This window comes from Lissotriton vulgaris, chromosome 4_1 (assembly GCF_964263255.1).
Source record: "Lissotriton vulgaris chromosome 4_1, aLisVul1.2, whole genome shotgun sequence".
Taxonomy (NCBI): Eukaryota; Metazoa; Chordata; class Amphibia; order Caudata; family Salamandridae; genus Lissotriton; species Lissotriton vulgaris.
Window position 1 is genome coordinate 1,048,349,733 of NC_141691.1, and position 13,907 is coordinate 1,048,363,639.

The following is a 13,907-nucleotide window of genomic DNA, read 5'->3' on the forward strand; positions in this document are numbered from 1 at the left end:
GTTGGACATAAGACGTCATTAAGAACTAACAGTTCTTGCTGGACTCTAGGAGTTCTTGTGCAAATCAAAACAAAAGCAGGGGGAATTCCGGGGCTGCTGGAGACTTAGTTTGTTTAAAGAACGCGTTGTGCTTTCTAGGAGTCTATGGGAGTAGCTTTGCCGTGCTTTGGACTGCATGGGCTATTACTAAATATGGATCTGATTCTTATGCCTTTATAAGGGTACTATTTATTAAAAACCACATAAGGGCATGAATCGGGAATATCGAATTAGGGTCCTAGATAGAAATACAACACCCACTCCACGGATTAATGTCCATCATTACTAAAAAATAAGCAATAGAAAACATACGATGCATGTGTGTTTTCCAACCCACCCCAAAATACATAATTGCATTTGAAATGGTGTATGGTTTATACATAAAAAATGAGTATTGGTACTGTACGTTTTTTCAAGCAAGGTTATCATTCAGTTAAACGCATATATATCAGCTGAACGAATTGCGAAAATTACACATGAAATGGCTCTGTATACAGAAGAGAAGGTCGAGACCATTTCATCATATATTATACGATAATGTACATGTGCTAGAGGCTGAGGTAAAATATTGTCTCTAATGTCTCTAAAAATAGAAGCTCTGTTCTCTAAGAATAGTTCTACTTTAGGCAAAGTACTATGTGCCTGAAAAAATTGTAAATATTTTGATTTGAAAAAAAATAATTTCGCTTTCAGGGGAAAAATAGTTCCAAATGTTTTCAGTTGCTTTTTTTAACAGAACTGAAGGCCAAATTCAGAGTTCAGGGAACGCGGTGTGCTTGTTGTTAAAAAAAGTTATTCTCGTTGTTCAGGGGAGAATATCATATCAGACAGACTCGCAAAAAATTGGTCTACCACATCAGGTGAAAGTTCGACCAAGTTTGAAAATACTGAAATTGTGCAGTTCTCTGCGTGATTGCTATCATCGATGTTTGGATCAGCAATACTCACAGAAGGTTGTACCTGTTTGGTGCTGCTTTCCTCTCGTACTGCACCACCACCTACTCGTAGTGGTGAAGTCTCAACGAATGCAGTCATCAGAATAGGTAGCCGCTGGGGACAACACGTTGCATGAGTCGTTACCGGACCTAGCAAAGTATCGATATCCATTGGTACTGCTGATGGTAGTGTAAGACAGACGTCCAACACTCATTCTTCTCCGTATAGCAGACATCGAAGCACAGGTAAGAGGCAATCCTGCCAGATTGGTCTGAATGAAAGAAACCAAGTTGTACTCAGATCTCTTAGCCAATCCGGGGACTTTAGTGATATGGTCTCGGTATCGTATTGCTAGGATCGTTTCTTCCATCGTTGCTGGAGTCTTGTCTGTGGATTGGTTTGCGATATCGGAGCAGAAGGAGCATAAATAAAATTCCTGCTACGAGTCCCAAAATTAAAGGTAGGCCACCAAAAATTGAATGGACAAAATTCGGGAAGATGACCAGAACTGTTTCAAGTGGTGTTAACAGTCCCGAAAAAATTGTCCAAAATACATGTGCGATGCCACTGGTATCAGACATGTTTAAAATTTGGCTTAACATTTCTGCGAAATGCACGGGGCAATTTGTCGATAAAAGGGTATGTATCTCTGCGCTGTCCTTGCAACTTGCAGGTCATACATTTCTTTGGATGATGTCAAAGGCACATTTGTCTGTAAAAGAATAGACTTCATTCTGCTTAAAGTATCGATTCGAATAGAAGAGATATTCACATAAGGCCATATTGCCGCCTCCATGTCTGGATTGCTGTTTGGATACAATACTTGCATACAGCAAACGACCCTGGAAGTAACAGTTACGAGATAACATTCTCCTGGCATCAATTCACAACAGCTGTGGTCAGTTATTATAACGTAGCTACCGTTGGAGAGTTGTCTGAAGAATGGTTCTATCTGTGTTGCAGGAGTGCCTTGCAGGTGACATGAAAGGTTATTTGAAGACCCTTTGCAGGCTCCATGCAAGTTAATACCTTGACACAGAAGTGTACCGCTTAGTGATTTTTTACAATTATTACCACTGAGGAATACCTCCTTTTTTCCTTCACTATAACATTTGTGTGTGTAAGGTAAATCCCAGGTTGATTTGATGTAGCCTTTACCCAACCTTTCATACTGGCCTGCTGGAATATATTCTTGGCAATATTTAAAATGGAAAGTTGTTATCGGAATTGTAATTGTTCCGTGTATTGTCCATTCAATGACAGGTCTCTCCGACATTGTCAATGGTAATCTCTCAAGTTTTTCAATGCTCAGAATCGTATAACCTGCTCCTTTTTGTGCCAAACTGATTTGTTTATCAGTAAGGTTAAAGATTGAAAATAATGACGTTATGTTTATTAGACGCCATGGCACGTAGCCTGAACGTAGGTTTTGCAACGTCCAGCTAAGCTGTACAATAGAGCGCAATTGAGACGGACCATGTTGTAACATTAGCAAGTCCTGCTCTATTATATCAAAGGCAGATGATACAACACTGTCCAGTGAATATATTCTGGAAGACAGAGTTGTTAACCCATTGTCCACAACAAAGTGATTTCTCCAAATTTATACGATCAATTTCTCTTATTTTTTCTGCTGTTTCAATTTGCATTACTTTCCAAGCTTCGTTGTATGCAGCGTATATACCGGCCGCTATGAAACGTTTTTGACGCTGTTTGCGAGGTCCCATTATGAAATCTCGCAAGTCAGCACCTTCTTTAAGTAAAGTCGAGTGTTGCTTAATTTCAGCCAGTGTGGATGTTTGTAGCCACTCAAGGCATAGTTTCCCTACACTGTATGTTGTAACTATCCCTGGATGTTGTCTCTGGGAATATCTTGGGTCTGGCCTGGTCATTTTGAACCCCTGTCCTTTGTTCAGGAATCTATCTTGACAGTTGTTTGTGTCTGCGGGCCAGATCAACCATTCTTTCCAGGATTTGTTCTGTTTTGGTGAAAAATATGGGATACGTCTATTTCCATATCAGTAGTACTGTTGTAATCAGGTATGGGCTTCGGAATAGACGGTTTATTTAAGTCTTTTATCTTAGCTAAACCAAGACAAGTAGTTTGTTGAATGGTATAATTCAGGAATATTATTTGTTCTGGGATCATGATTCTAGACCTTGTACCTGCCAGTCTTTTGTTCCCCAGATGGTTTTTGTTTCAATGTTGTTTTTCCAAAATTCAAAACCAAATGTTGACATTTTGTCATAAAATTTTTCAGAATAAATCAATTTAGTATTTGTCAGCAAGTTTTTCATTCCTGTCCTATTTAACATTTTAAAATAAAATGTTTCTGGATCACTGTTAAACCCTGAGAAGTATGGAAATTTCTCAAAAAATGTTTTCGAACTTCCTTTTGGTGGTGTTGGACAATGTTCCCATTGATTATAAGTAAAAACATTTCTAGGTTGTGCAGATTTATGCAAATAGTGATGACCATGGTGATTGTAACAGTATAATTCTTCATAATTTGATGAACCCTGTAAATAATCATGTTCTGTAAATTTAGCTGACATTATTAAATCTGACATCATAATATTAATATTTTCAAAATCCCAATCATCAGAAAAGGAACATGGTTCACAAAATCACTCAAGGAAATCTTGAACTGGTGTGGATACTTCAAGAGCTCAATCGGGCCATAAATATCATAGTCAGTTCTGTCCCATGCAATACCCCCAGGTATTGGATTGGCTGTGATGTTCACTGATGATAGTTCTCTTTTCTCGATGTGAGAGGATCTGTGCGACTTTAGGACCAAGTTGATGTTCTGACTTGCTGTGTCCATTGTATATATTTTCCATCAATGAATCTACCCAAACATAAAACCATGATGAGCCAAAGCAGGAGGAAAAGTACACCTAACAGTCCAAAATTCAATCCACGGTGAGATCAGATATGTCTCTTTCAGTTGGTGAAACAGCTCGGTCATTTTCTCTTTGAAAGTTTTTGTTGCTGGCTTGTCTCCATGTTCACTTGGATCATCGGAAAAGTCATCAAAGTTGATAGAGTAGCCAGATGCAGTTCTGTAAATTGGTGGGATTGCTTCTGGATTTCCATTGATCTTTGCATTTTCTTTTGTAACGTTTGTACATTCTGAAGCTACATCGTTGTAGATTGGTGTACCTTCACGAATTGTTGCAATTTGGGTTTCAAGAGGCACAAGTTCCATGGCTTTGTTGCATAGTCCTTTTTTAGGGCTGGCCTGCTGATGCGCTTGCGCATAGCTGGCGTAGCTCTATAGTGGCTTATCCAGAGTTTAACCAAGCACGATTCCACTGGCGATTCCATGCAGTGCATGTGCTTTTTAGGTCATTGCGCAAGCGCAAGCCCTAAAAAGCGCGTGCACAATGCCACCAGACGCCTGCCTGCCTGCCTCGCATTACCACATCAAAAGCAGCCCAGCCTCCCTCCCACAAGCTTCTCAGCGTGTGCTCTGCTCTCTGCCTCAGCATTTCTCCTCCCCTAATTTATTCACTTCCCGGTGCGACAGCTTGTTTAACATCGCAGCAGCCTCAGCACTAAAAATAGCTGCTTTCGTAACTTGTAACTTGTTAATTAATCTTGTTTAAATTTCTGTATTTCGATGCTTCAGACAGAGTAAAAAACTCCTCCACAACTCAGTCTGTCATACTACAAACTTTCACCTCTAACTCACCTGCCTATGTACAAGCGTAAAGAACTTGCATGCACGAGGTCGCAATGCGATGGTTTACACAGCATAAAATAATTAAATATTGTGTTTTCATTATCAACACTGTACACCAGTGCCCCCATTGCGAAGTATGCTCACATTTCGTTGACATGTGTTTACAGTGAATTGTGAAACTCATTGGAAGCTATGGCAAACATCTCCCGCGCTAATCTGGCATCACATACCAGAGAAGGACTTGCAGTGATCTGTGTGAACTCCATGAGCAGAACATGCTTCATTTAATTACACTGCGGTTTCGGCCGAATATGTCATGCAATGTGAGGCCCGGCACAAGCAGAAACGGCAGGCTGGTCACCAATGCCACAGCCCTTCCTGGCTTCTGTTGTATGTGTGTGAAACCTTTGTGTGTGTGCATGTTTTCTGCATATGTTTGAGCTTCTGGTGTGTGTTTGCGTGCATGTTACCTTATGTGTTTACGCAACCGCCTGTGTGTATGAGTGTGCGTGTGTCTGTGTATATGTTTGTATGCATTTGCTTGTAGCTGCTGGCAGTAAAAGCTTGCGGGCAGGCAGCAGCAGTGACAGACATGATGAAGAGCAGAGCTCGTTGACAAGCCTGCGGTCCGCCAAGCCCTTTCTGGCTGCTTCAAACACGGTTTTGTAAATGCTATCTTTCGCACCATCTGGCAGCCTGTTCCTGCATACATCTGATAGCTCTTGCTTGTTTTTTTGCTTTTTTTTTACGGAATTTCTTGCCAATCAGTCTGGCGATGCGATGCCCCGACTCATTCTGCTGCCCTCTGGAGGTGTTCAGTTTTTTTAAAACACGTTGTGAGATACTATTCTTTGCTACTTTGTAGTTAATGCAGCAGGTCATCAGAATTCTTTAGTCTAGTTTACATCAGCTGCTTCTCACAATTCTGTCAATAAACACCTCTCACCGCCATAGAAGGCGAGGGACTCTGGCAGCTGCTGTCTCGTCTTGGAGGTGCACATACACAGTTTCGTTTTATGCTATTACGTGCATTAGGGCACAGTTATTATGTCTTGGATCAGGTTTCCTTTCATCTGTTGACATGGTGGCCAAGCTTTTGTTCCAGGGCTGTGTTGCAACTCGTTGTGCTCGGTCCACTCTCCCTGCTCTGGGTCCAATTACCTTCTAAACCTTCCTGCCTTCTGTCGTGTGTGTGTGTGAAACGTTTGTGTGCGTGTGCATGTTTTCTGCATATGTTTGAGCTTCTGGTGTGTGTTTGCGTGCATGTTACCTTATGTGTTTACGCCTGTGATTTCAGCATGTATGATTTTGTAAACATTATAGGTTCAGTGAGTTAATTTTAGTAACTTTATTTTATGCAGTGGCCTTGTTCAAGCAAACGATAATTTAAAAATAATATCGTGGAACACTGCTGGATTAATCCAGAGTACCGAAAAGTTGCTATTCTTGCATTCTTTAGAAGCAGACATCATTTGTTTGCAGGAAACATGGCTGGTAGGGAATTTCCCGGTTGTAAAAGACTATTATGTATTGGAGAGTAATGCTACTCCCTCTACGAGAGGCCGTGCGAAGGGAGGGCTAGCCTGCCTTTTGTCAAATAAAGTCAATTGGAACTATACCCATTATTTAGATTCGAACAAATTATTTCAGGCAATAACCTTAATAAATTTTGCTAAAGATGCCCCCCAGAAATCACTCGTAATAATAAATGCCTATTTACCTCCAGATATAAATTATAATTCTGGTAATAAGACGATTTGTTCTTTCATATTAAATCTTCAGGAATCTACTTTCCCCCCTCATATTTTATTATTAGGTGACCTAAATGGTAAAATATCTAATAGTGCCTTGGAGTTATTTAGGAATAAGGTAAAGGAGGAAACGTTCCCGATACCTAAAGCCATAATCCCAGAGAACATTAAAACAAATAAAAGAGGGAAACTAATCCTGGAGAGTTTAGCCGAAGCAGATTGCATAATAATCAATGGAAGGCTCCCCTCGGATAGTCCTGCTCATCTTACACATAAGTCAGGGAATGGTGGTTCAATCCTGGATTATATGATAGTTGATAGCACCTTTTTAGTTCTCTGAAGGATTTATCTGTACTTGTTACTGATCTTAGTGATCATAATGTTTTGTTTGTAAAATTAAATCTAACATCATCTCAAAGGGACCTAAGGAATATTGGGGATGACTTATTGAACGTTAATAATAAAAAAGGGAAATGTTATTGGAATTCAGGGTCCATTAGAAGTTTGACCAATATATTAGAATACACTGCAGAGAACTTAATCTTATGGGAAGGTAGAGAGCTACTTTGTTTTGCGTCCCTTCTGCATACCTTGAAATCTAAAGTTCAAAAGCCCCCATCAGGAAAGATCATTCCTAAAATTCCCTCTGATCTTCGTCATCTAAATACAAAAATAAATAAATTGGTCAGGGCCCAGTACCTCTCCTTTATTCCCGAACGTAGACAAAGAATATCCCTTTTGAGAAGGAGAAAAAGGATAAAGGCTAGATTAAAACGGGAGAAAGAAGATGCCCTTTGGATTAAACTTCGTGAGGCAACTAGGAGCGGGCAGGCAAAAACCTTCTGGTCATTAATTGGAGAAGGATGTGGGGTAAGATCCAGACCCTCACCGATATCTATTAATGAACAGACATGGATTGACTTTATCCAGAATCTATATAGCAGTAATGGTGAGAAGTTTGATTCCGGTAAGCTGCAGGAGGACTTGTTCCCATACGATCCTCCCTCTGAATTGGAAATAGTTGCTGCAATAAAAGCTCTGCGCTCTTCTGGTGCATTAGGCCCAGATGAAATTCCGATTTCAGTGCTAAAATCACATAGTACTTTATGGGGGAAAATTTTATATCCAGTCTTTAAATTTTGTTTTAACAATGGCACTGTTCCGCATTCCTGGAAAGGGAGTTTATTAATTCCTCTCTACAAAAAGGGGGCTAGAGATTTACCTCAAAATTACAGACAAATAGCCCTATTAGATGCCATAGGTAAGGTTTTTGCTAAATGTTTATTGAATTCTTTAAATGACTGGGTATCTGAGTCTGCAATACTTCCGTTAGAACAGACTGGCTTCAGGAAAAAACATGGTACCCTAGACAACCTTACTGCTCTTCAAATCCTGGTAGAAAAATATGTTACAGTTCGTAGAGGAGGTGTATATAGGGGCTTTTATTGACTTCTCTACGGCCTTTGATAAGGTGGACAGATCTCTGCTGTGGAGCAAGTTAATTAAATTAGAGATGCCCCCTAGTTTATTAAAGTTAGTTATTGCACTGCACACAGACACCTGGATGGACTTAAACAGGGCTGCCTATTGGCTCCCCTGTTGTTTTCTTTATATATTGCTGACCTCCCTAAGGCTCTATTATCATCTAGTAATGGTATTGCACCAGTTTTGGGGAGATCTCCAATAGCGTGCTTAATGTACGCAGATGATATTTTAATTTTGGATCTTACCCCAAAAGGTTTGAATGGCCGTTTACAAGCTCTGTTCTCCTACGCTGAGGCTCATTTCTTAAAAAAAAATATTTCAAAAAGTAAAATAATGTGCTTCCAGGGAAGGAGAAATCCAAATATGAAAATTATTACTGGTCGGTTGGGGGCGAAAGACTAGAAGTAGTCAAATCCTACCCCTTTCTTGGAAAGATTGTCACAAGTAATTTAAATGAAAAAACCCACACTGAGAACAATAGCAGGAAAGCACTTGCTCAAGGGAAGAGTCTTATCTCTCTTTACAAGGCGACAGGTAGAAGGCACTTTTCCATATTGCTCGAGGTTTTCCGAGCAAAAATCCCCGCATCCCTAATCTACGGACTAGAAATAGTAGATTTGGCATGTTGGAATTTTTTGGATTCTACCGAAGGAAAAATATTACGCAACTTAGCTTCTGTAAATACTGCACATTCTACGTCTTCGTTAAGACAAGAATTCGGTTTGCGCAGCTCTTGGGCTCAGGCAGCTGCGAGTGTGGTGTGTTGGGTTTTTAATATAGCTGAAGTGATGCCTGGCACACTGAGGTACCTAATAAAAAATGAACTGTTGGGTTCCTTCAATGCTTATTCTTCAATTGTAAGGAATTTCCGACAGGCTGTTATACTACTACAGCTAGATGAACAAGGCCTTTTTTCATTATCTGCAGCCCAATTAAAGTTATCCTTAAAGTCTGCCTCTTGGGAGTTAAGTTTTAGAGTAGATAGTGGGACAAGTAAAGCAAAGAGAGGAATGTTCCCTACTGGTAAATTTTCCCCAGCCATACATTTGCTGGAATCTCCCTCATGGAGTTAGGCGATTTACCCTTCTGTTAAGGTATAATTTACTCCCTCTGAAGTGTCTTCTGTCCAAATGGTATGGTGGTTCAGATATCTGATTTTTGTAACTAACTCCCAGGATATGTACCATGTTATTTTTGTTTGTCCGGTCCTTATGGCTTTTAGACGCAAATGGTTAAGACCTATGTGCCTTCAATTGGGTATTTTTACTGCTTTTGACTTTATTGAAGCAATGTTTAACCCTCCGAACGAAATGTTTTGTTTTAAATTGTTTCATTTCTTTAAATGTTTACCATTATATTGATATTTTAAATTTCTCTTTTTTCTTTTTTAAGAAATCTTGTTGTTTTTTGTTGAATTATTATGTGGACCTCAATTGAGTTCCGTTACCATAAATAAATAAACTTGAAAACTTGAAACTAATAGTGGGATAAGAATTTCAAGGTGCACCTCAAATAAAATGGGTGCGCGGCAGGCATAATGAGACTGTATTGACCCAATTAACAGAGAAAAATAAAAAGATTTCATACTACAAAAAAAAATGTGGCTTCTTATGGAGAAGGCTCCCTTTGTAAAAAAAAAAAAAAAAAATGGGCTTTGCGATGCGATCTAATGGGTGGATTCCTGTTCAAGAATAACCTTCTTGTGAGAATGCCCGAGTAGAGAGCCACTAGGGAACAATATCTTTGGAAATGGTTGACTACACCCTTTCCAATGGGACCTTTGCCATTGTAACCTAAGCTCTGGGGTGGGGTTGCTCTTATAAGCAGCCTCAGAATTAAGGCAAGGTGATAGGTTATTTTTACTTTCACTTACGAGGGTGCGGATAGTCCTTCTCAAACAACACATGGTCTCAGGCTATAGTGGAAGTTCTTGGCTAGCAGTCGAAGGTGGGAGCATATTTCTATGCCCAGGGTGCAAGAATTAGACCTTTTAATCTTCTAATCTGTAAAGGTAAATCTGAGGATGTAGAGATCTCCACCTTTGAACTTAAAAGGTTTTTAAAAACAAATAAAAACTGCAATGTATAGCTCACTATCTGGAATAAGTGCCATATAACAAGGAGAGGACTTAAGAAAAACGAATATCACAAAATATTACTAATGAAAGGACATGTTACAAGATAAACTGTAGAGTACATAGAACTACTTAAAAGTGAGAGAAAATCAAGAGTAAAGTACCTGCAAGGGACATCACACAAAATCCTATCATAGAAAAGGACTTCTTTTCTCCCATCATTCTCAACCAGCAATCGTGGGATACTTGAGGCATCATGATTTACGACCATGATGCAGGGACTGTTCAGCCGCTTGGCCTGATGAACCAATAGGTAGCAGCGCTTGTTGTCAACGTCGTTTGCAATGACAAATCCCTCTAAGAACAAAATGTACCTCAATCAGATTAATCAGTGTAGACTTTTCAGTATTGTTGCATTTGTATGGTATAACAAATCTAGTCAAAGGTGTGTAGGCTTTAAACGTTCTGAAGGGAAAAGGCCAAACAGAACGAGGATCTAACCAGTGCATGAAAACAGAACATGTGTGCAGCTCAAGTATGTTGCAAAAGGTCTCTACAGCCAGAAAGCAACGTATTTGCAACCAAGGTGGAATTTCTTTAATTTCTATTTGGGTCTTTTTTTTTAAACAAAAGATTAGCCACAACCATGCACCAATATGAGCACAGGGGTTAGTTAGTATCTTACATTGAGTTCTTGCCCCTCCAACATCCGGATCAGTTATATCTGAATCAATTAAAATAAAATTCTTAAAGGCGTATTTGTGTCATATTGAATGGAAGAGTTTAAAAAACCTGACAACGTAGCAACCCCATTAAGTACTGTTAGCCTTCTCAGTAGTAAAATATGACAAATGTAATAAAATCTCAGTCAATCATGAATCAAACTAACAGCAAACAAATGAAAAAGATTTGAAACTTTGTAAGAACTACCTAATCAACCACCTACCTGGAAAAGGAATATTCATGTCAGCATGCAACATTTCAATTAACTGCGCAGTCTTCGACCCAGGTGCTGCGCACATGTCCAGGATCTAAAAGTCAAGTGTAATTTGTTGAACAACAAGTATAACCACCATTTAGTTTACTGCAAATCGCTACAAAGTTATTGCCCCAGGCTTAAGGTCGATATGTGAGCCAGGAGTAAAAGTATATGTAACTTACAAAGCTTTTACAAATCGAAAAAAACGTTTACAAGACATCAACTGGTCATTAAAATGTAACCTAAAACTAAACTTGACTGGGTGCTACACTGTTTCATTACAACGTACAAGATACCATCCGTGTTCCTACGGATGGTATCACAACACCTGGAAGTGGGTGTGGCGCACATAAGGTACAGTAGCTGTAAGAATGGAGAGACTGGATCTGGACTCTCTGACTGTATCTCGGAGGGGCGGTCAGTTGATTTGGTGTTTTGGTGTGTTGGCAACTTAAATGTGATGGTAGTCGCACAGCAGCTGGTTTCTGATTTCTACGGGTAACCAGCAGCGGCCAAACTTTTTTTTTTATCAGAGACCCCAAATGTAACCGGTCCCCTCCATATTTCTTTGCCTTTAAGCACCTTTTCCTACTGCAAAGCGTTAAACTTGGTGGTTCCGAGATTCCTTCTACATAAGCGCATGCTGCCAGTCCTGCACTTCCGTTGCATTAAATTAGATGACCAGTTGTTTACGCCTTCAGCAACTGCCAACATTAAGAGAAAAATGCTTTGCACCCCATCCTTCCTCCCCATACGATTAGTAAAGCCAATAGTTTGCTCATGGGTGATAATCAGATAAGGAGGGACTACCGTACAGAATCAGGTGCCAGCAACCACATTAACGCACATCATTTCCTCTAATTGTTGTGACAAAGGCACATGTTGTACTTGCATAGCTTCTATAGTCTCTTCAAGTGATCAAGATGGTCTATCACTGCAGTCAATATATCTGACCACCTAAATACCTTCCGATACTTTTAAGAGAGATTGGGAAATAAGCCTAATCAACTTAAATATGTGCAGTATTAGACTAGACCCAATGTCGATAAGATTGCTTTTGACATCATGCTTTATTTTGCCGCTCAAATGTGTAAAACCGTGACAATATTTTCATGTCCTCCATTCGTGGTCATCCCCAGCAAATGCCGGACTAATTTTATTACAACACCTTCTGCCACCTGTTTTTGCTCTTTCCAGGACAAGTAAAAAAGGGTGGGGAGTTGCCATGCTGTTGCAATTAGCCTACATCTATGCCACTTGGCGTGGCCTGGAGTTAAGATGACTGGGGTTCTCTTGGAAGGAGAGAAGGACCTGCTGTTTACTTTGTTGTACAGCCATCACATATGAGGGAATAATTTAATGCAGAATGTGTAAGCAAACGGTTCTCACTTGTAGTGTCCTAGCACTATGATTTTGAGGACTTCAAATGCAATTGGACAATTGAGTAGAAAATGGAGCAACAGAGGATTGAGATACATTTCCTAGCATTGACAGTAAAGTTAAATTTAGCAAAAAGGGTAACATTACCCTGGTTGTTGTAAATATATCAGGTAAAGGTAAAACTGATCTAAAATATGTGTTCCTTCACTAGATAGGCTCTTCACAAAGCTACAATTAAATTATTTCTAATTTCCATCCCTTTAATTATTCGATCTGTGACTTTTAAGATACCGTTGTGGCAATTCGAGAGGGTTGAATTTGAAGCATCCAATACTCTAAAACAAACCATGCACACACATACTGCGATGGCTTGATGATAAAGAAAAAGACCTTGCAGTAAGGAAGTCATAGAAACAGAAGAAGGTAATGTACTGCTAAATATACGGATACCGAAAACACCACGTCTGTCCACGGTAAGAGAAAGGAAGTGGGTATTCCGCACACAGAGACAATATTGCATATTTTAGTAACATGCCACTAGGGAGTGATAAAATCTTTACAGAAAATCTAGAATGAGTGACTTAGTAGAAGGGCTTGGAAAGGTTAGAAATATATGTTAGACATATATACAAACAACAATACACCAAGTTTGATCAATAAGGTCACTCCAAGAGCACAAGCAGGGAGCATTTAATACTTTATCATACCACAAGTAGATTGGAATTGGTGGCAGAATTTTCTTGAGCAAATGTCAAAGTCATACTCAATGCTAACCATAACGGCAACTATATGGTAATTAAGTCTGGGCGGTGAATTCCACTCCGCTTGCGGAGTTTGCAAAGTTTTCCGCACTCCAATAAACTCCGCTACGCGTGGCTTCGTTTTTTTCCTCGCTCAGATTCGTCAACGTGAAGTTGGTGAGCACGAGCAAGAAAAATCAACCTCCCGGCAGATTTCTCAACGCGGGAGGTTTCATTTTTCATTGAGAGTTGTTGCATATGCTCATGATCGCACACGTTGAGAAACCGTCTGTTCGCGTTGAGAAAGCTGCAGCTCGAGTAAAAATCTACTTGAGCAGCAGAAAGGAAGAGCGGCCACTTGCACTGAAAATCACCGCAAACAGCATTTATCTAAAGCACTGCACCGCTAGCAGGGCTCCGGGTAAAGCAGCAGAGGTTTTTCTGGCACTTTGCGGAAAACCTTGCAGCAGAACTCCGTCCAGGCCTAATGGTAACTATAAAGTGTTTCAGTGGATGTAGGAGGAAAATGCCCACTTTCTATAGACAGGTGTTAAGACTGCAGACACCCAAACGTTTAAGGATGGAAGGGGAGTGGTCCAATATAGGTTTATTTTTTGAGGTGGTTTCCAGGCAAGAGCAATTAAACAGTGCACAGTTTAGGCTTCTTTAAAGCCCACTTGACACAAAGAACATTGTGGGACATAGACCCGGAGGAAAAAGCATGAAATGAGAAAGGAGGTACATTCCTACACATGGCGTGGTCTTCATTGGATTGGTTGCACTTCTAGATAAAAATTGCAGGCCACTTTGAAAAGGTTTCACGCTCTGCAATAA

At 39.9% G+C, this 13,907-nt stretch overlaps 1 protein-coding gene across 1 annotated transcript in view; it reads right to left on the reverse strand.

Moving 5' to 3' along the window:
• The window catches only part of NSUN2 (NOP2/Sun RNA methyltransferase 2), a 561,061-nt gene that overhangs the window by 478,237 nt on the left and 68,917 nt on the right, over nt 1-13,907 (reverse strand). Inside the window, exons 6-7 of the mRNA XM_086965280.1 lie at nt 10,921-11,005; nt 10,139-10,331 (exon numbers count right to left, since the gene is read on the reverse strand). Of these exons, the coding sequence (XP_086821406.1) occupies nt 10,139-10,331; nt 10,921-11,005 (278 nt within the window). The remainder of the gene's footprint in view (nt 1-10,138; nt 10,332-10,920; nt 11,006-13,907) is intronic.